A 20,415-nucleotide genomic window follows, 5' to 3' on the forward strand; every position below is an offset into this window, starting at 1 on the left:
TATATATTCTACACAATTGCTCTCACAGTAGGACAAAAATATGTAGTTGCACTAATTTGCTTTACCAATGGAATAATTCATTGTCAAAAAAAGAAAAAACAACAAATCCCCAGCCAAAACCCTAGCACCACCACATTACTGCTTTTCTAGCACTTTTTATACATCAAAACTAACCTTCCATTCTGTTTGTTTCTATAATCTTAAATTCCCAGTGAAATCAGATAAAGATTGAATTATCTGGAAATTTTACTACAATAATGGAAAACCCAAAAGCATGAAAAAATAAAGCCGTAATATCTCTTTCTACTATAATGGTGTTACAATTAAAATTAGAAGCCTTGTGTTTCATAGTCACAAAGAGACTAATTTAAGTTCTCAGTCCTACAGAGCACTAAGCATTTTGGCCCCAATCCAGAAAAGCACTTAAACGTATGTATAACTTCTAGTTCATCAGCCTGAAGCGACTTCAGTGGGATTGTACATGCTTGATTAGGCCCACAGCAGTCATTACCCTACCGGTCAGCGTGGCATCTCCCTCGGACTAACTTATCACAGGGAGATGATCCTCCCAAAGCCGTGTCTGTACTCATTGGAAATACGGCGATTACTCCACGTGGGATTGTCCAAAGAAGGTGCTTCTTTTTCCACTCTGCGGAAGAAGCCCGAACATTTAGACTAAGGACAGCCCTTCAGAACAGCCTTCTTCCAACAAATCTTCTAAATATCTGAGTTTCCTTTAACAGCATCACATACAATGTCAGAACTTCTTAAAAAAATGAAGGCTGTAGGCACTGTAATTTTTATGTGAGGAGCTGTTAAATGTTGCTAGTTACAGCAAGATGATTTTGTTTTAAACTTTTATTTGTGCATTAGCTTATATAACTTAAGCAAGATTACACAGAAATGTGCACTTGAGAATTTAATAATTAAACCAAATCCAATAGTACCTAAGTAAATGGGAAACTCCAAAGACAACTCAAGCTACGAAAAATACTTCAGAAGATACTTCCTTCTTCCAAAAAAAACCCCAAAAACAACAAAACAAAACAAACTCAGTCTCATTTCCTTTCTGAATAAGGAAGAGGCCTATGAACAAAATATTACCAACTTTATTCTTCTTTAAATCACATTCCAAAAAATCACTTTCCACATCCCACAGAGTCTATATCTGCTAAGCTGTAAAATGGATCATATTTAAAAATAAAAGCAGGTTTTTGGCAAGTGACAAGATGCAGCTAAATAACTAACCACTTTTCTGTTCACCTGTGCGTGACAAATAGCTAACACTACTTGTAGTCTAGCAAAAATCTTTTCACACACTCTAGTATGTTTATGAAATATTCTCATATTAATGGTAACAAGTCTATTATTTCAAACAGTATTCTCTGTCTCAATGACATATTCAATATGTAACATAATACTTTTCCAGTTTTACTAAATTGGTTTTTCTCCCATAAATTTATAAAAACAGATATACTCACCACTGAAATCATTTCATTTCTATGATTCTCAGTCATTCTATTTAATTTGAGAAGCCTTTCTGAGTAAATGTCAAGTCCAAACAGCCAAATCCAGACACTGGAATTTATAACTTAGATACTACCAAATGCTATATCTGCGGTATCTTAATTTAGTTGATATTGTCACAAACAGCTTCACATAAGTACTTCTGTGATATCCAAGTCTTTCAATATAAAGATTAAAATAAAAGATTTTCTTTCACTGTCATGTCTACTGTTTTATTTGGGAAACTTTACTTTATTCCTCTTACTTATAGAACACTTAAAATCTACAAGATTACACAAGTTCCTATTTTACTGAAACTTCGCAGAATTGAACATACCTCTGACACTATAGTAACTGAGAGTTCACAATACCTAGAGAGAGCTGTGCATTAATGGGAACTTTATCTCTGTGCAGGAGACCACCACAACACCAGTGCTTTATGTACAGTCTCAAAATCGCAGGACTTCAGTTACAAAGAATCCTGCTCCGATTTGCATGGATCCAAAAGTCAGAGTACAATTTTGCTCTTAACTGTAACCATTCATAGTCCCACATTATCATAAAGTAAACCATTCATTAGCTATGATGAATTAAATATTTCTGTATCTGACACAGTTTTTTATTTAAAATAAAAAAGAGACTGCATAGCACCTCTCCACATGTTCACCATTCTTAAATGAGCAACATTATTATACACGCCTCTGGTATACCACGGGACTTTGCAGTAATAAATACAAAAACAGCATGAAAAAGAGAGAGAGAAAGAGAGAGAGGGAGTTCCAAGGACAGATATGAGAAGGAGTGGGAAGAAAAAAAGGTTAAGTAAGAAAAAGCCCAAAATAAGCCCCCTGCCCAAGAATGCAAAAATCCAAGTTCCACAGTTATCTGGCAAATATCTAAAACTAAATGGCAATGGAAAGCAGGCTCATACACATTGCAAAAGCATTTTCACAGGAGGCAGAGAAGACAGTATGTGTACACCATATGCAGAAATATTCTGGAAAGGCCCTTTTGGTATGTATGGATTAAATATTAAATAAAACGGATGAACAAAAAGGAATCCAGATACTGAAACAGAAACAAAAAGCAAACACACAATTAAAGACATTCTATTATACTCTCACGTTTACAACACGTTATTTATAATGAAAACTGTGGAAATAAATTACTTATGTAAAGGCTTGACATTTTCCATCACTATTCACTGCAATAATGCTTGTATGCAGTTTATTAATATTCTGGCTATAGTTTCACGCTTCCACATCTCAAGTATAAAAATAAGATACTCAGCAATACTATACAGCCCAGCCTTGTTACAATTTCTTTTTTCGAATCTAATACTGGTGGCCTTAGTGGTATTGCCATCTAGTTACTAGTAATGTTTCTTTTATGATGGACGACAGCAAGGCTGAGTAGGCACCTAGTCTATGGAAGATACGAATTTGCCGAAACCGTCTCCTGCAGCACATTCGTGCTTCTCAAACCAGCTGCTATGAATTTTTATCTTGCACGCATAAAGAAATAGTCTCCTACCTGTGGAGGTTTATTGTACATTGGTCTGGTCTCTGGAAACAATGTTTTATCCTTTGACTCTCTACTTTGATCATCAGCTGTGTCACCTAGCAAAGAAAAAAAAAAGCTTTTAAAATCACTGAAATATTTTATAGTTTATAAGGAACAGGAAAAATCTTGAGTCTTCCTAAAATCAAATTATACTGTTCTCCATGAAAGGGAGAATTCTGTTGCTACATTTATATTTTACAGTTTTGAACACAAGGAAACAGACAAGAGAAGTGGTCTGCAAAACTGGAAAATAAATCTGATTCAATTAGTTAAAGGAAAAAAGTAAAGGAAAGGAAAAGTAAAGCAGGCCCCTATTTTTGTAGCCTTAGGACTATCAAATTCTAATAAAGGCAAAGTGTCAGACAAAGGAGAAGCAGCAGCATGACTGTCTGGTGTGAAGGCTACACCAGGTACACACATCAGTCATGTCCCAACCCCTTGTCAAGCTAGGAGCAAATGCACACCATTGCTCTGTCCTTACTTGCAATCTAGTTTCCATACAGACTATATCTGTGCATGCAGTCTGAAAGAGAGGGGCAGCATACTCAAAGAAATTCCCTGGTTTTGATCACTGAAGGGCAATGACTACTATGCAGTAAACTCACCCCACTGCACAGACTTAGGTACCTCTAACCGGGATCTTACTGAGGAGACATGATTCAGCTCATCACAAAAGTTGCACCTGGTACCAATCTGAGAAGTGAAGACTAGAGTAATAAACCAGAGACAGAGTACTTCACCTGATTTTAGGGACTGAAAGTACCTTAATAATTCTAACAAAAGGTAAAACAAAATGTAGTATTTATTTCTGAGATATTTTAAAACAAATATCCACCTAGCTTGTCTTCTCTAATGTTATCTGTGGGAGGTTGTAAAAGAGACTGTAAAGATTTGGTGGATTATCTCATGCTGTTAGTGCTACTCAACAAGTAGTCCGTAAGAGAAGACATCCTAGAAAGATGAAAAAGATTTAGTCACATAATTGTGGTTTTATTTTGATTTGAACTGGTAACTCCTCTCTGAAATGGATTGTTTTATAAGTCTGTATTCTTAAAAAAAAAGTCCTACAGCAACAACTCTAAACAAAAAGTTCAAGTTAGTACAGTTTAATTCTTTTGCTAAGCCTTTGTTTTTGACTTGCTTATTCCATTTTCTCCAGAAGGCTTAGTGAGAATCAGTGCACCCGGCAGACTCGGTCAAAAACAGCCCTTACCTAGATAGGCCTGGAAGCCCACGACACCCAAGCAAAGCATCTTTCCAGAAGGACCAGTGTGTCAGGCCTCCTCGATACAATGCAATATCTGGTAAAGTTTCTTATGAAAATAAGCAGTAATATTTAGTCATCAGATAGGCTTTTTATATACTCTAGTATTCCTAACAGTGTATTTGGAACATTGTCAGTAAATTAGATTTGTTATAGGTCATTAATGCCTATTAATGCCATTAATGCCTAAGCCTGTCAAGATCTTTTTTGATGTTGAAAGATGCTTTTCAGTAAACTACTAATTCTCTACATAAATTACTCCAAAGGACTTGTATTCATATCACCTCTTAAAAAAAAAGAGTGGGGGGTGGGGAGAAAACAAAGGAGACAGAGAGTCAGTTTGCCTTCAATTCCTCCCCACAATACTGTGACAAACAAAATTTGTAAGCACCTAGAAGATAATGATACAGAAGATAAGATTAGTACCAGCCACGAAAATAAATTATGTTAAACCATTAGTTCACCTTTGTAATGAAGTAAGGAGATCTGCAAAGAAAAATGATTCGAAGTCTTGAAAACAATCTACAATGAAAGACTGCAAAGATTTTGGAAGGCATGAAAACGGTTAGCAGATACATGAAGAAGACAGTAATACAATCTCTTTCTTGGGTACACATTTATCGCGGATGACAAGGAGTGCAAACGAGTTTAAATTGTAGGAAATTTAGGCTAGGTTAGGATCAGTTCATCCAGAAGAAAGGCTGATTCAAATTAAGCACTTAACTATTTAAGGAAGGAGCAGAATCTCCATCTCTAAATGATTTCAGAGGTGGGTTGAAGAAACACCTGTCATGAATGGTTTAGTTAATCCTGTCAAGACAAGGAAGGTGAATGATCTCCCTCCTAGTCCTATACTCTTTGAAAGATGCAGGAGGAAAAACTCCCCAGGACAGCCCTCCCCGAGATCAGCATTTGACCTTATGCTGGCTGCAAGGAGACTTGCGAAGATGCAAGTAGACTGCAGCGAGCTGGACAAAGGCTAAGCAAGTGTCTAAGGGAAGAGCCGGGTAGCCAGCAAAAGGACAGCTAACTGAAATCAGTGAGATGACTCATATTGGGCAGAATTGGGTGTATACATAAACATACTGGAAGAGTTACACTGGAGATTTAAGAAACATTAACACATATGAACCAACTTTTTTCTCATTTTCTTTACATACCCCTCCTGAGCAAACACTTGGAAATTTTTATATGCATCACACAAAAGACCTAATTCATATGTGTTAGTGCTATCCAGGATATACTTTTTTCCTATGATTAGTTTTTCTTAAGATGAAAAGAAGTCTTTGTTTGAAATCAGGACAAAAAAAGAAGGTCAAAAATGTAAAAACATTCACAGGATAAGAATAATAAAAACAGCTCATTTGGAGAGAATTGAAACATTTTTTGACTTAGAACTTTGACATCCAACTCCCAAAAGTCCTAAGTTCTTAAGGAAACCAAAATGTAGTGATATCGATAGTGTTTCACAATTAAAATTGATTTTGCAAGCTTAGTTTTTAATGCAGATCTCTTCTTTGCTCAAAGAAAAAAAAAACAAATAGGAAAACCCCTACCCCCCCCCCCAAAAAATTTCAGTTTTATGGTATTACAGTGATAAGCCATGAATCTCTTTAGAGACTTACTATTTGAGTTAGTAAAGTTAAAGCAGCTACAGCCAAGTGCACACTTCTCTGAGATATCCATTAGGACAGAATAGCTTATGAGAAATGAGCATTTTCTGTGTACTTCTTTGGTTCCTATCTCAAATATCCAAACAAATTAATCTTCCTTATTTCTAGAAATCCAAGTAATCAATCTTTCACATCATTACCCCAGTTCCAGCCTCCCCCATCTCCATCAGCTACCAGCCTTACCAAACTTGCCATAACCAGCCTATCTTGTTTCACTGCCCCCCATTTTTTTGCTCAGCTTGCCTTGGTTTCCCACCGATCTCGGCTTTAATTTCTTCCTTCCACAGCAAATCATAGTTTCTCCTCCCAATTCAGTCTCAGCCCCTCAGGCTCTTCTTGCCGATCTGGCATTTCCTCTTCTCCACGGGATCTCTGCAACCTCCTCTTCCAGTCTACCCAGATGTTAGGAAGGCAGATGAAACATCCCATTGAGAAGCACCCCACCAGAGCACAGAGCTCGGGGAGCAGGAACTGCATGGAGCCTTTCGAGCACCTTATACGAACACTTCAATCTGTAGCTCAGTTATTCCAACAGAATTTTTCAATTTAAGTCCCCACTGAAATACCTTTTAAGTAAATAGGCAACCTTTTCTTTGAACACAGGGAAAAATATTTCTGCCTTGTTCTCAGAAAAAGCTGATCTCTTCTGACTGAAACCCCCCCAGAACCCTATACAATCATGATGCAGAAAAGTATATAATGATAATTTTGCCAAACAAGACAATTGAAATCTGGCTCTGAAAAACCGTGAACTCATGACCTTAGTAGGCAGCACCCCCTCTCCCCAAAAGCCTTTCATAAGATTTCAACTGCAAATAAGTTCACAGATAAGGCCAGAAGGGACCACTGTAATAATCAACTCTAACTTTCTGTATAAATATAGGCCATAACATTTCCTGAATTATTTTGTTTGAACTAGAGGCAGTTTAAAGCTGTATTTTAATTAAGAGATAACAGGCAAAATGATCCATTTTACAAGACAATGAGATTCTGGCTTGGTTTAAGAGCATTATGCAAAGTTCCTATTAAAAATATGGAAGTCGTATCTAAAATGTCATATGCTATTTAGAGAATACAGGAATGAGAAAGGGATAAATTAAACAAATTCTGTGCAATGTGGTTTAAACATTAGCAGCATAACCTGTGACATGTAGGATATCACCAAGAGAATTTTTCGGGGGGGGGGGGAGGGGACACATTCCCATAGAATATTCCCTTACTTATCAATGGAAATATATTTTCAAGTTTGAAAAGAGCAGCAGTCCTACTTTCCAGCTACGCCCACATTTCAAATCCTCAATTTTGAGAGGCTGATTTTAAGCCACATGAATGGTGTTAAATTCAAAGGTCAAACATCCGTTTTTCCTTTCACTGAGCTGGTGCTGGATTTGCACCAACATTCTCTGCGTTCCACTGGTATCTTTTTTTTCCAAAAACTCCAGATAGTTGTTGCTCAGGAAAAAAATATCTATTCCAGTCTTCAATATGTACTTTTCTCCTTAGATCTCAGAAAGCAGGGTTTTGTCTTCTTCAAGAATCAGCATGTAGCTGCCTATCTAGATCTCAGCAAACTCTTGCATAGAAAAGTTCAACCACAAGTTTGGCTTCTACTCAGCAAGGAAGTGGGGTTTCTATTTATACTCTTTCCTCTTCCAGCATTTTGTTATCCTCAAGCTTATAGTCTCTTGTTCAACAGATAGCATTTCAGTACCTACATTACTCATAAAAGTCTATCCAACCCTCAGTTGAAAAAAAAAAAAAGACTGTAAATATATTTGAATTTTTTATAACTTAAGAACTATCATTTATCGTAGTCTGTGCAAGCATCCTGTGAGAAAATAAAGCATGTACAACACAGCTAGCAGTAACGAGCTACCAAATGCATAAATTTCCAAATGTCACCTAAAACTTCAAAAGAGGGACACTTATCTTCCATTATGTTTTAGGTAACTGCCAAACTTTGTTGCCCATCACTGCCTACGACAACCTACTGTTGCCGTAGTTCTGCCTTTAATACTATGTCCTACACAGAGAGGGTTTGAACAATTTTTATTCTGGCTTCTACTTGGAAGCAAAAAGACAGTTGTGAGAGAGGATTAGTAGGATCTGAAAACAAGAGAAGCTGGCTCTATGGAAGTGTAAAGGTTTTGTTGCACTTTCTTGCCCCTCCTCTTACTCATAAATCCTCCTTTCTCTCCCTGTGATGAGGAAGGAAGATAGGCCAGACACACCAATATTAGGTCATCCTGCTCCAAAAAGAAACTAACAGAACTTCAAACTTTAGTCCATTAATAGTAGCAATGCTTTCAATCTAGAGAGATATGTATAAAATCACTATAATTCCCTCTCCCCTCTCAATATCTGATGCGTAGGTTTCCCTGCAATCTCATTTTTCTGAGTCCTGCTCTTCTCTCAGACTCATTTAGTAGCTTTCAACTCCTTCAGCAGGGAGGAAATGTGTTTCTGCTCAGTCTCCCCCATCCGCACTGGTTTCACCAACTGCCACGGTCTCACAGCTTCCATTTGCTTCCAGCCCCACTAGAAATCTTTTATTAAGAAGTTCTTTCCCGTTCTTCCTTTTCTTCCATCTTCTTTTCTTCTTTCTTAGCTCACTACTCACTGATTCACCTGAAACAATTAAGTCACTTCAGTGGGAGAGACAGGACCTTGACAGATGGTTCTTCTCTCTTCTTAAAGTGGGACTACCATTTTTATAGTATTATTACTGAGCTAGCTACACATTAATCCTCATCAGCTTCTGTGTGCATGTGGCCAAGACATAATAGCCTTATAAGAATATGTACAGTTGGCAAAACAATGAAGTCATCCTAGTTTCAGGTCACCTCATCCTGGTTTCATATTAAAGCTTTTCATATCAACAGCAGTTTCATTTCAACAAGCTAATAATACCTCCTAAAAATCCAATATATCAGCAAAAAGGTTCCCCACAGCTGCAACTTCCAGCAAAGTTTATGCTGCATAAGGGTGAATGACAAGGAAGTCTTTGTCAGTCCATCCTAAGACATAAGTCTGTATTAGTCTAAGCAGGCCCATGGCAAGTCTTTGGCAGCATTATATTAAGTTTCAATAGTGTTTTTATAGCTGGGTATAAAGAGGTCCTACAAATGTGCCCTTGATCAGGAGTAAAATTTAACAAGCATCTTCTCTCATTATCCTGATGAACCATGAGAAAATTTGTATGAACCTCGTAGTTGCAAGTGAAAACCCTGAATGACTGACTTTCAACTTGTTAAAAGGGAGGGGGGAAACTGCAACAAGGTAAACTGTTTTTGCATTTACAGACATGAAGCAACATGTACACTGCCCAATCCTTTCATTTTTTTTTTTTTCAAGAGTGACTATTTAAGAGGAATAGCAAGTCCAAGCACTGCACACACCACTGAAGATTATGGGAGTGGTACTTCAAATTGCCCACCAGCTTCATAGTGGTAACACATCCTTTCCTTGTTGACCTTAATGTAGAGTCTCCAATTTCCTAAACAACTCTGTTTGATGACATTTATGCCTGTCAGAACAGGCTACCATGATCATAGCAAAACTACAGATTCATTAAACTCCTCTACACTTTTTTTCCCAAGGCTAAAACTCTTGGGAAGATAGCAATAGAAAAACATTATGAGAGGATTAAGACTCCTGTAGAGTTTCAGCACCTCAGATATAGATACTTATAAGTTTGCAAAAAGCTTTTTATTTTTGTCAGTCTCTGAGCTGTGTTTTTTATGTCTATGCTTTTTGTATTTCAAATACTTGAGTTCTTTTAAAGCTTTCCTAGATCCTAAAATACAAGATGCTTAGAATTCAAATTCAGCCTCAATCTCCAACCACTTTACTGAGGCTAAATGATCCCCGCTCCCTCCATTTACATGGCTTTCTCTTAAGAGGTGGCTGACTCTCAGAAAACTGTGAAGGGTTAAAAGACAAAAGATTCATAACAGAATCTTGGTTGGAAGGAATCCCTGGAGGCCACCTAGTCCAATCTCTGGTTCAGTGTTGGGCTAACTTCAAAGCTAAATTAGGTTGCTCAGGTCCTTCTCCAGCCGAATTTTAAAAGTCTCCAAAGATTGAGATTCCACATCCTCTCTCAGCTCTCAGTTAAATCTATCCCTCTCTTCAAATGCAATAGTTTCTTCTAGGCCCACAGTCTCATCCAAGGAAAGCTCAAGAATTCATTCATCAATGAGCCAATACGTCAGTTTCCCCTAAGACAAAGTTTTGTTTTGTTTTTACATCATGATGCTTCCATGTAAAGCAAAATGAAATGCTGAGGATCAATCCCATTCTGTTTTACTGGTACAATGCTTCCATGCAAGCACATTCCACTCCATGATATACTCACACCAACCTTACTAGCTAGCTCACCAAAATGTTGCAACTCCTCCTCATTGCATATCTTTCAGCAAATCTCAGTTTTCCATTTTGCTGTTTGGAATCTCATTCTAGAGTTCATTACCCTACATGCTGACACACCTTTGTTATCTTGATTTAGTACTAGAATAAGCAGGTGATATGATTTATTGAGCTACTCAATATATCTTCAGTGCTAGAGCAACCAACATACTATAGATCCAAGTAAGGGCTTTTGATACATTCAATCATTTTATAAGATGGAAGCCAAAAACATCAGCCACACAACAGAAGTGTCTTCTAACTGAACAATCATGCGCTTCCCTGGGCATGTGCGCCCATGCCTCAGGGAGAATCTCAAAATTATTCACTACTCTTCCTCTGTTAAACTTGCATTGTTCTACAGATAAGCTCCTGGCATATCTATTATTTGTTAACCTTTTTCACTTTGATTGTCCCCCCAAAAAATCTGCAAAACTGCCTGGAAGGCACACATTAGATGCCATAGGGCAGTCTCCACATGCATCAAGTTGCAGTTCTTGACATTCCTAGAGAACCTTTAGCTCTTCCTGGCCATTTACCTCCTCTGTCAGTAAGTCTCTCCTCTTCACATCAAAACAAATGCAAGCCTTCCAAGCTCAGCTAGCCCAACTGAATCATAATTTACTGAGGAAGTAAGCCACCTAATCTTCCTTTTAAAGTGAAAATTTGTAAAAATTAATTACTTCTTTCTTTAGTTTTATTGTTTACATAGTCACTGAGTGCTAGCTTATTGTCATGGTCATCTAAACCAGCTCAATCATCCCATAGAATAACTACATTGCTTTGATGTTAAGATTGAAACAAGAAGTCCTTTAAATTCTTAGCTGTTTGGAGAAGTTTAGTATTAAATTATATCATCTCTTTCCTTTCCACCTCACCCTCAGATCTGCTTCCTGGGTAGTGAAAGATGACTACACTTAGCATAATCCAACTGTGTTATAAGGATGGTCTGGTATGCCGTGAGTACAAAAGAAGTAGCTGTTTGAAAGCAAGGTTTTCTTCCATGGTTACAGCCTGTACAGGGCCCCTATTGCTTTTTCAAGGGAGGAGAAGGAGGCAACAACAATATTATTTGCCTTCATTGGTTCTATTACTATTGCTTAACTCCACCTTCTTTATCTTTGATAAGGATATGACCATCTTGAACTTCACAATCCCTCCTGCATTTTCTTACTTTTCTTGGAAGGACGATAAGAAGATCAATCTCAAAGCAATAAAAGTCTTTACCTCTTTAGTTCCTGATGAGTGACAAAAGGCTATGGGGCAATATTGTAATAACAACAAATTTAAAAATTTTAGTTGAAAACAATAGTATACACCTCATACAATACTGCTGGTGAACAACTTGCTGTTAAACATCAACCATTTTAGCAACTTCTTCTCACTAGTTCAACTAACATAAAATCTACCTAAGATTACAGGCTGAAGTTCCAAAGGTAAATATTTATCGTAACACTCAACTTTGCACTATGAGGTTAAGATTGCTGAGGGATAGGGAGAAGAAATCTTGCATCCTTGTCCCTCCTGTTGTTTCCTTGCTGTGGTTTCTAAAGGCAATCCTAGCCCGAATGAGAACAGCACATCACATGCTTTGATGAGGACAGAAGAGCATTTTTCTAGCACTTAAAAATCTGCAATCTGTTTGGATTGCTAATAGTCTCTTGGTTATACCAGGTAACCTGCATGTCTCCAGGTCCAGCATGCATTAGAATGATTTACCTGTCCAAAATGGGGGTGTTGACAGTCTGAAGTTTGCATATGAAAGTTGCTACGTAAATGCAAATTATGTTAGACAACCAATAAGGCAAATTTAAGCTGCTTTCCCAAGGAATTAGATTTGCATGACCAGTCTTCTACCCTGATAACACAGGAAAACACTGTCAAATACAGTTGAAACTGGCACAAAGACAAGTCTAGGCGATTTTTATAGAATCTGTAGCTAGACAGTGAAGAGAGACCAAAAGTCATGCCCTTACTGTAAGAAAAACTCATTGCTCGCCATTCTTTTTGGTCTGCAGGCAAGACAATCAGCAAATATTGCTGTGGTTGGTCACTGGGAATGATGGGGAGGGAGGGATGAGAAGCAAAAGTCATTAGAAAAATGCAGAGAAATAGCTAGGTTTATCATAGAGAGGTAGAAGGAATAGAATATACCTCCTGAAGAAACTGAGCTTCATCATTTCTTCCATTCCAGAGAATGCTCTGTTTTACTGTGTCTTGATAGCATTCTAGATACATTTAAACAAAAAGCAATTTTTACATAATGAAGGAGAGGGAGAAACCCACAGAAAAAATAGCAAATCAGTTAGTCAGTCAGTCTACCTGTATTAGGACCACTTAGATTTTTGTCCCACTAACTTCTGTGGGAGTTTTGCACTGTGATGAGCAGGTGATCATAAACAGTCTCATTCCATTAATTAGCCTTCAGGTATGAGCAGCTACATACAACATTCATGTACGTTATTAGGATTTTTTTTGTTACATCTTCTAGAAGCTTTGAAAGCACCAGAAAACCAAATTAATGCTTTGTAGGAGAAGAAAAAATATATAGGACAGAACGCTCATTTAAAGTAACTTTTTACACTACATAATTGTAACAAATCTTCTCCAAAGTAATCATCACCTCCTACTTAAAGAGCTAGCATCCTCTCAGAGGTATAGTAGTCCCTATGCAATGCTACAACAGGCTTTGGTGGAAGTAATTTAAAACACAAATACACATACACCAAGTTATATAGATATACCGATATACAGTTTCTGTGCCTCTGTGTGACATACAGGGATCAATATGCCCAGTACAGAAACTTAAAGCAGAATATCTAAGCTTCCGTCAGACACGCTTTGGCAAGCTTTACAATATTCTGGCTCCCAAGGTTCACCTCCCCTCACTTTTCTAAAGGATTCTCTAGAAGGCAGCCTGACTGCTGCAATCCTATTTCACTGGGACAATTTATATACTGTCAATTCTGAGTGAAAACTTTATGTTATATCTGCTGCTGCTTTTGCATTTCAGACACATGCTTGTATAATATTTATAAACACTGAGTAGCTTGTTTTCCTTTAAAAACAAAATAAAACTCAGTTTGGTTTGTGTATACAAACAAGTACTAGTTTGTAAACGAACCTCAAGCTGTTACACAGAAGCTCTGAATATAAAAAAAGAGGAAAACGGAAAACACCTACATTCAAAAATCAGTTTTAACAAATCATTCAAGAAAACAAACAACAAATCTCTGCCTCCAAGACCCCTTTAAATATCAGTTTTGGTTTACACTGTTAATCTTATTCTATTACTACCACTTTCTGATATACCTCAAACTTGGGGAGGGGAAGTGAAAAGAAACACCGCCCCCCCCGCCAGCGGGTTAAGAAATAGCCAGTCTCCTCACAGAATAGAACACAAATCCATTTAACCTGTCCTCAGAAATGGTAAGAAACAGCACAGTAGCTAATCTTTGGATCAGCCTTCTCTCATGAATAACCAGCTCCACACAGATGATTAAAGCACTACATAATTTTATTTATTTATTTATTTATTTAGAGCACACAGGTCAATAATGTGGATTAACTAGGATTAAAGTGTTATTTTCCGATTACTTTTGTGCTTTAAGCTGGTTTAGTATTTCTAGGAACTTTATTTTAAAGCCAGCTTTGTAAAAGAAACTACACCATGGAACTTCCTGTTTACTTTTGACTTGCATGTAAACAATATGGAAATGTTCATTTTAAAAGTATGGTCAGTAGATTGCTTGATTTTAAGGACAATGAGGTACTAGAATAAAAAGTTCACAGATTTTTAATATTTCTGAATTCAATACATTAAAACCTTTCTAAGCATTCTTTGGACTTGCAATTGCATTTTCGCATTACACGAATATAGTAGTATAGTTTTGTTAGGAAAAATGTTAAAGTATCAGGACTAAAAGCGCCAGCAGACCTGTTTAAAAATCATACAAAGAAGAAGGCAGAAATTATTTGGAGAGGGAAGGAAAGGACAAATAAGGGCAAATACAAATTCCTGAACAGACAGAGAAGTTCAGTTTAGGCTAAGTTTAGCTAAAGGCTAAGTTCAGTTTAGCTAAAGGCTAAAAATGTATTAAAAATATCCATTTACAAGGATACAAGGATAATGAATCAAAAATTCTGTTTTTTATAACGAACATGGTATGTTTTCAGTTGCATCTTTCAATAAAATGTCAAAGATTTACATGTACACAAAAAGGTCATATTGATGCTGCCTACAACACACAGAGAAACAACCAAACCAAAACAGAATCTACGCAGTATTTAAATAACTCATTAAAAAAATACTCTGCCAGAACTTTGTACCATATTCTCGTCATAGACAGAAGAAATGAAGAACGGCCACAGCTGTTTATAATTTTTGTTACCAACTGATAAAACTGTGGAACTGATCATATTTATGCCAAATTATGCCTACACCGTAGAAATCCACATCAAGCCCTTTCCTAACCTCTGCATAGAAATGATAGGTTTTTTAATGCTGTTTTGTAACTGAAAGCAAAACATTCAAATTTGTTCCAAAAAATAGAAAGAAAGGGGAACAAAAGAAAAACCTATCATGTCAGCTTCAAGAGCACAAAGGAAGCTTGCAGAAAGAGTATAGCTGGTTTCCTGACAAGGCAACCACACGCTTTGCCAGAGGCCTTTGGGAACTGACTGGGTGAGTTGCAGCGGGCTATTTAAACACTGCAGCTAGGGTTTCCAGGGAACTTCAGGCTTATAGACACCCATGATACATGGCAACATGTCAGGTAGGTTAACAAGGACTATCAGAAAAGAGAGAAACTTCTAAGAGAAACTTCTTAATGTTCAAGGATGAAGGACCACTGGAGAGCCTCTGTCTCAGCCTTTGGAGCATCCAAGATTCAGCACGCCAGAATTAAAAAGGCTTTCAAATCCCCCCAAATCCAGGGGGCAGACTGCTACAGAGTTCAGGGAACACAATTTTCCGGGTTCTGTGGCTTCTTACCTACTTGCTCAATGTCAAGCTCCCAGGCAAATACACCCTGCATGTGTAATCCTTTTGCAGAATAATTTCACGCAATAACATGATTAGAGTAGAATAGGTACCTATTTCAAAACACAACATACCGAATCAAACAGTCAAGGCCACCCTATAAAAACAAGCTACATACATCTGATAATTTCCTTCTGGCTATTAGTTGAAGAACTGTCATTCTGTCTGTAGTGTGAACACTATTACCTAAGGGTGAGTTTTCACAACATGGCTGAGTCAACCTAACAGCTTGGTTCTGCCAAAAGGAGCAGTCCTGCTTCTCCCCACAATGCCCTGCAGCCTCAGTGTTCCTGCTATATATATACATATATATACACATATATATATACACATATATATACATACATATACATATACACACACACACACACACACACACACACACACACACACACATATATATATATGCCCCAAACCACAAAAAACACAAACAAAAAACAGCACTCACTTTTTGCCGTGTTAGTTTTCTGCTAGTTTAGCGGGCTAACTCAGAGATGTCAAATAAGTACCAGAGCCAGCCCAAGGGGGAAAGTTATCACACTTTCAGGAGGTAGGAGAAGCAGAATCACCCTTTTTCATGGCAGAGGGGCTCAGCTGTCTTGTGAAATCATATCCTGTCACAGCAGTCTTACTTTTCATTGTGAAAAAACAGAAAACAGTATTTCAGAACTAAATATAGGCTCCACTCTCCCGTGGACATTATTCAAAGCAACATGGAAATTTTCAAAGATATGTTAACATCCACTTCCAAATAACACGATAAAATTCTTAAACATATCAAAAAACCCAAACACTTTATTACAATGTTAGGAAATACTCCTTTTTACAGAACAAGCTGCTGCTACCAGTAGGCTGTAGAAAACTTGAGATTAATATATAATTTTAGTTTTCCTCCTCATCAGGAAGTGGTCGACAGAACAGCTAGTTTTCTGTCCTTTTCCTTCTCCTGATGAGAAACTTAGCTTTTACTTTGGCAGCCCCAGAGAACCAGACAAGTGAACACCCACCACACAAAGCTAAATTGCTGTGCTCCAAGAGCCATCCTCTGAAAGCAAACAACATTAGTCTGGGTGACATCTCTCTCAGGACTTCCACAAATTGGCTTCACAAATCACTACGGGCAAAGTGTTTCTCCAAAAAAAAAAAAAAATCTAAAGTTTTCCTTGAACAAAGCAAAGAATCTGTCAAAGTATTTAATTTCTTGCCAGTGTGAATATCAGTGAATGCCTGTAAAAATGTAGGTAAGATTATGCAATTTCATAAATTCTGTTTAGGATACATCCAAATGGACCCTGAAGAACATGCATTTTGCTAAGATGAGACCCAAAACAGTCATATTCACATTCTTTCCCATTTCTTGCCATATTCCTCACCATCTTCATTTTGAACTCATTACCCAGTTAGACAAAGAAAAGCCAAAACACAGACCAACAATGTCACTTCACTGTCTTCCTACAAAACAAATCAACCCATGCTCAAAGGCCTGTGTTACCAGATACCTATTTTAACTGGTTGAAAATTGGCAGCCAAAATTCTAGGTCACAAAGACCTGAACTCTTGTGTCTGATAGGGAGCCATTACAGTAGATTAATGATCTTCAGAAAGCAAGAGAGATTTCAGTTTCCATGATGCAGCTTCTACTTTTCATGTGCTCAACTCAGGAGCATGTCCTGTATTTGCAACTCGAAATTTTCATGTTATAACCTGCCCTCAATCCAGTGTGTAACCTGATGTGCAGTGGACACTAGCAGGAAGAAAATCCAGGGCCATGAGCACAAACGACACTCCCTTCTTCTCCAAAGAACACAGCCTCTATCCAGAAGGCTACTGATTTCATATTCTCTTCTAAGAAGTGAGGAATGCAGACTTAGTGCCTGGAGGTCTACAAACAGAAGCACAGCAGACGGACATATACCACACATGACTCAGGTTGGACCAGCTCAATGCTGCCAAAATGGGTGGTCCCTTCCTCCCTCCCCGCTTTGAGATATTTGCTTGTGCCACTTCCCTTGTCCAGTTCCTTGTCTGAGGCTAGTCCAGTTCCTCAGGGCATCAGTTCTGCTCTCTACCTCAGAAGAAAAACTTGTTTTGCTGGCTGAATTTTCTGCCAGCTTAGTAAGTAGACCCAGTTCACTGTCAGATACCTTAACAGTACTGTCTGATGAGACATCAAAAGACTACATAGCATCTCACTGATGCCTTAAGGATGTGTTTCCATTCCCTCCTCTTGTTTTCTCAGCGCTCACTCTTCACTCTTACCTTACCTGGCTCCATCACTCAACCCCTTTGTGCCAGCTCACCTTACTAGAGCAGCACAACACTAATCCATAAGAAAAAGATAGTTCACAAAATTGCAGAAAATTAAATGCAAAACTGCAGAGTCTGCAGCTGGGTGAGAAAACTGGACCTCCCACAGGGGGCCAAAAGATCAGCTCAGCTACATATGGAGCTGGCCTAAGAAGGGGTGATTTTCTAAATAGAGCAACTATTTCTATGTGCAATATGATCAGTCATCTTTAATTTTTGCCTGGAGTAAAGGTGACATTCTGTGAGACCAAGTGAGCTGATCTAATCGCTCACTGCCACTAACAAGGGGAATTCTTGTTCCCTCTCCCTCTTATGACCCTGCCATTGCAGTGACTCTGATGAACATCACGCTTTCCGCTTATTAACTCAGCAGAAAACTACTCACTTTTTTTTCTGGGAGTTTGAACTGGTTCACAAAGAAGGCCAACAAATGCTGGAACTGAGGCAAAGTAAGATTGCTGAAGTGGAGGGCAGTAGCACCCTTGCCTTTGGGTGGCAGCAAGCTGATAAAATCAGATTATCCTCTGTCAAAACCACCAGTGGCCGAACAAATCTCAGATGAATGAGATCAGACATGGGAGAAGAAAACATACAGGATTTTGTCTTTCAGATATCCCACACCAGTTAACTTTAAAGCTTCTGTGGTTAAAAAAATTCCTTTGCTAAGACTGTGCACTTCACTGTCTTGCCCCAAAGGGATTAATTAGGAACCAAGGCCTCAAAATCAGCTGATCTCAAACTTTCTAAGTAATCAGGAAGTTAGAAGGCTGCCTGGACTGGACTGTTTTGAGTTTGTTAAAATGTAGTAAGTTATTCCCCAAGTAATATGGGAGAATGATAGCACAGAAAACTTGGGGGATAGTTTACCGGGAAAGGGAAACAGGTACAACATAGACACCTAAGTTAGGAGACAAGGCTCCCCATGTAGTTGGTGTTAACAGGCTTCTCCAAAAGGGATCAGAAAGCACCTAAGTTAAACACTGGCTTTGCATGCAAAGAAGTGTCATTGCCTCCAGTGACGAAATTGGAAGCATTGCTCCCAGATGAAGGCATCTGCAGTCAAACCCTCCTACAAGCCATCTAGTTCATGATCTCTGTACCATTCTGCAACATGAAGCGTAGACCTCACCTAACCAGCCATTCTTGAAGGCTGCAACTAGGAAAAAGGTTCTGCCATAGTGAGAACAGTGTCAGATGAGGGAACTGAGCACGTGAACTTGCTTCTAGAGAGCCACAGCTAGAAATGGGTCGCAGCCACCAAGGAGGTCTGAGAGGAAGGAAATGCTTCAGAGTCCAAGAGACTCCTACCTCTTCCCAGTTACCTGAGGTCCATCCCAAACTGAAGCCACCCTGCATGTGTTTTCTATCTTTTAGGCATCAGTGCAGGCAAAACAATCCCTACAATGAAGGAATGAGCTAGAAGCAGGGATCATTGCCTTAATGGGAAGATCCAAGACAGAAGCACCAGGGGACAGGAGTCTAAGCTTCACCTGGACTGAAGTGCCTATCTTGAAGAAAGGTGCAAGAGAGGGATTGTGAGTTTGCTTTGCTTGACTTTGCTTCTAAATTAATAAAAAGGCTAGTAAAAAGTAACTGACCCGCAAGTGTCCTGAACAATGATTTCCTTCTCCCCATCTGCTGATTTAATCAGCTTACAGTTGTAGTTGCAATCAAAAAGTAATGAAAATACAATACAACTTAAAATTAGGGTCTCTTTATTACTGTCCTGGAATCATAAATTAAAAGGTCAGGACAGACCAAAGAAACATTACCATCATATTAATACCTGATCCAATTTTTTCAGAACTTTGTCACAGGAGATCTAAGAAAGGTGTTCTCAGTTGCACAGACCTTGCAAATATTTGCACAGACATGCAAATAATGATTTTCTTTCATCATCTCACTTCTAATGCATGGGTGTCAAATGAGTATATCCAACGCTAGAATCCCCAGCAGCACATCAGAGAACAGAGTTCAGAAAACAACCTGTCCACCTTAAGCTCACGTGAGCTTAAAATATCCCAGCACTGCCAACACTCTCAGTGTTCCCAGGGGTCCAGTAGGAAAACAAGATTATTTTCTTATCTCAACCCACATGGCATGGATATATTTACCTGCATTAACCTGAGACCAGGCTGTTCTCATCTGAAGTCTGTATTACCTTCCCACCTCCCAGCTTGCTCCCCGCAAAACTAAGTGTCATTCGTGATAATTGACAATCAGTGGTAAGTGAACCAGAAATGAGAGAATGGCAGGGATCCAGCTGACTCATTAATACCAGCGTAACGGATTAACCCTTTTACATTGTCTCCCCCCCAATTAGTCAGCATCAAAGAGGTTTGGGACTGCACACATTGGAAACATAAAATGAGACAAAGTGTTTGAAAACAAAGGAAAACATCTAGGAGCAACATAATATTCTGCAACAAGGACTGTTATCTTCAGGGGGCCCTTTATGTAGCTGGGAACAGTGTTTTAAGAAGTTAAGCAAAATGTTGTGTAAAAGAGAGCAAGAGAAAAGAACGGCTGGCGTGGAAAGAGTGAAACATTCTGATCTGTATAATTAACTGTGGGTACAGAACAAACTTGTCAGACGTATGAAGAATGTATACATCAGCATGAAACATACAGCTAGCAACTCCAAGTTCAAAATA

At 38.3% G+C, this 20,415-nt stretch overlaps 1 protein-coding gene across 1 annotated transcript in view; it reads right to left on the reverse strand.

Annotated features, from left to right (window-relative positions):
- UMAD1 (UBAP1-MVB12-associated (UMA) domain containing 1) overlaps nucleotides 1-20,415 on the reverse strand; it is an 81,978-nt gene that overhangs the window by 15,266 nt on the left and 46,297 nt on the right. Inside the window, exon 3 of the mRNA XM_064506374.1 lies at nucleotides 3,040-3,125. Coding sequence (XP_064362444.1) covers nucleotides 3,040-3,125 — 86 coding nt within the window. The remainder of the gene's footprint in view (nucleotides 1-3,039; nucleotides 3,126-20,415) is intronic.

Source organism: Dromaius novaehollandiae, chromosome 2 (genome assembly GCF_036370855.1).
Source record: "Dromaius novaehollandiae isolate bDroNov1 chromosome 2, bDroNov1.hap1, whole genome shotgun sequence".
NCBI classification, from domain to species: Eukaryota; Metazoa; Chordata; class Aves; order Casuariiformes; family Dromaiidae; genus Dromaius; species Dromaius novaehollandiae.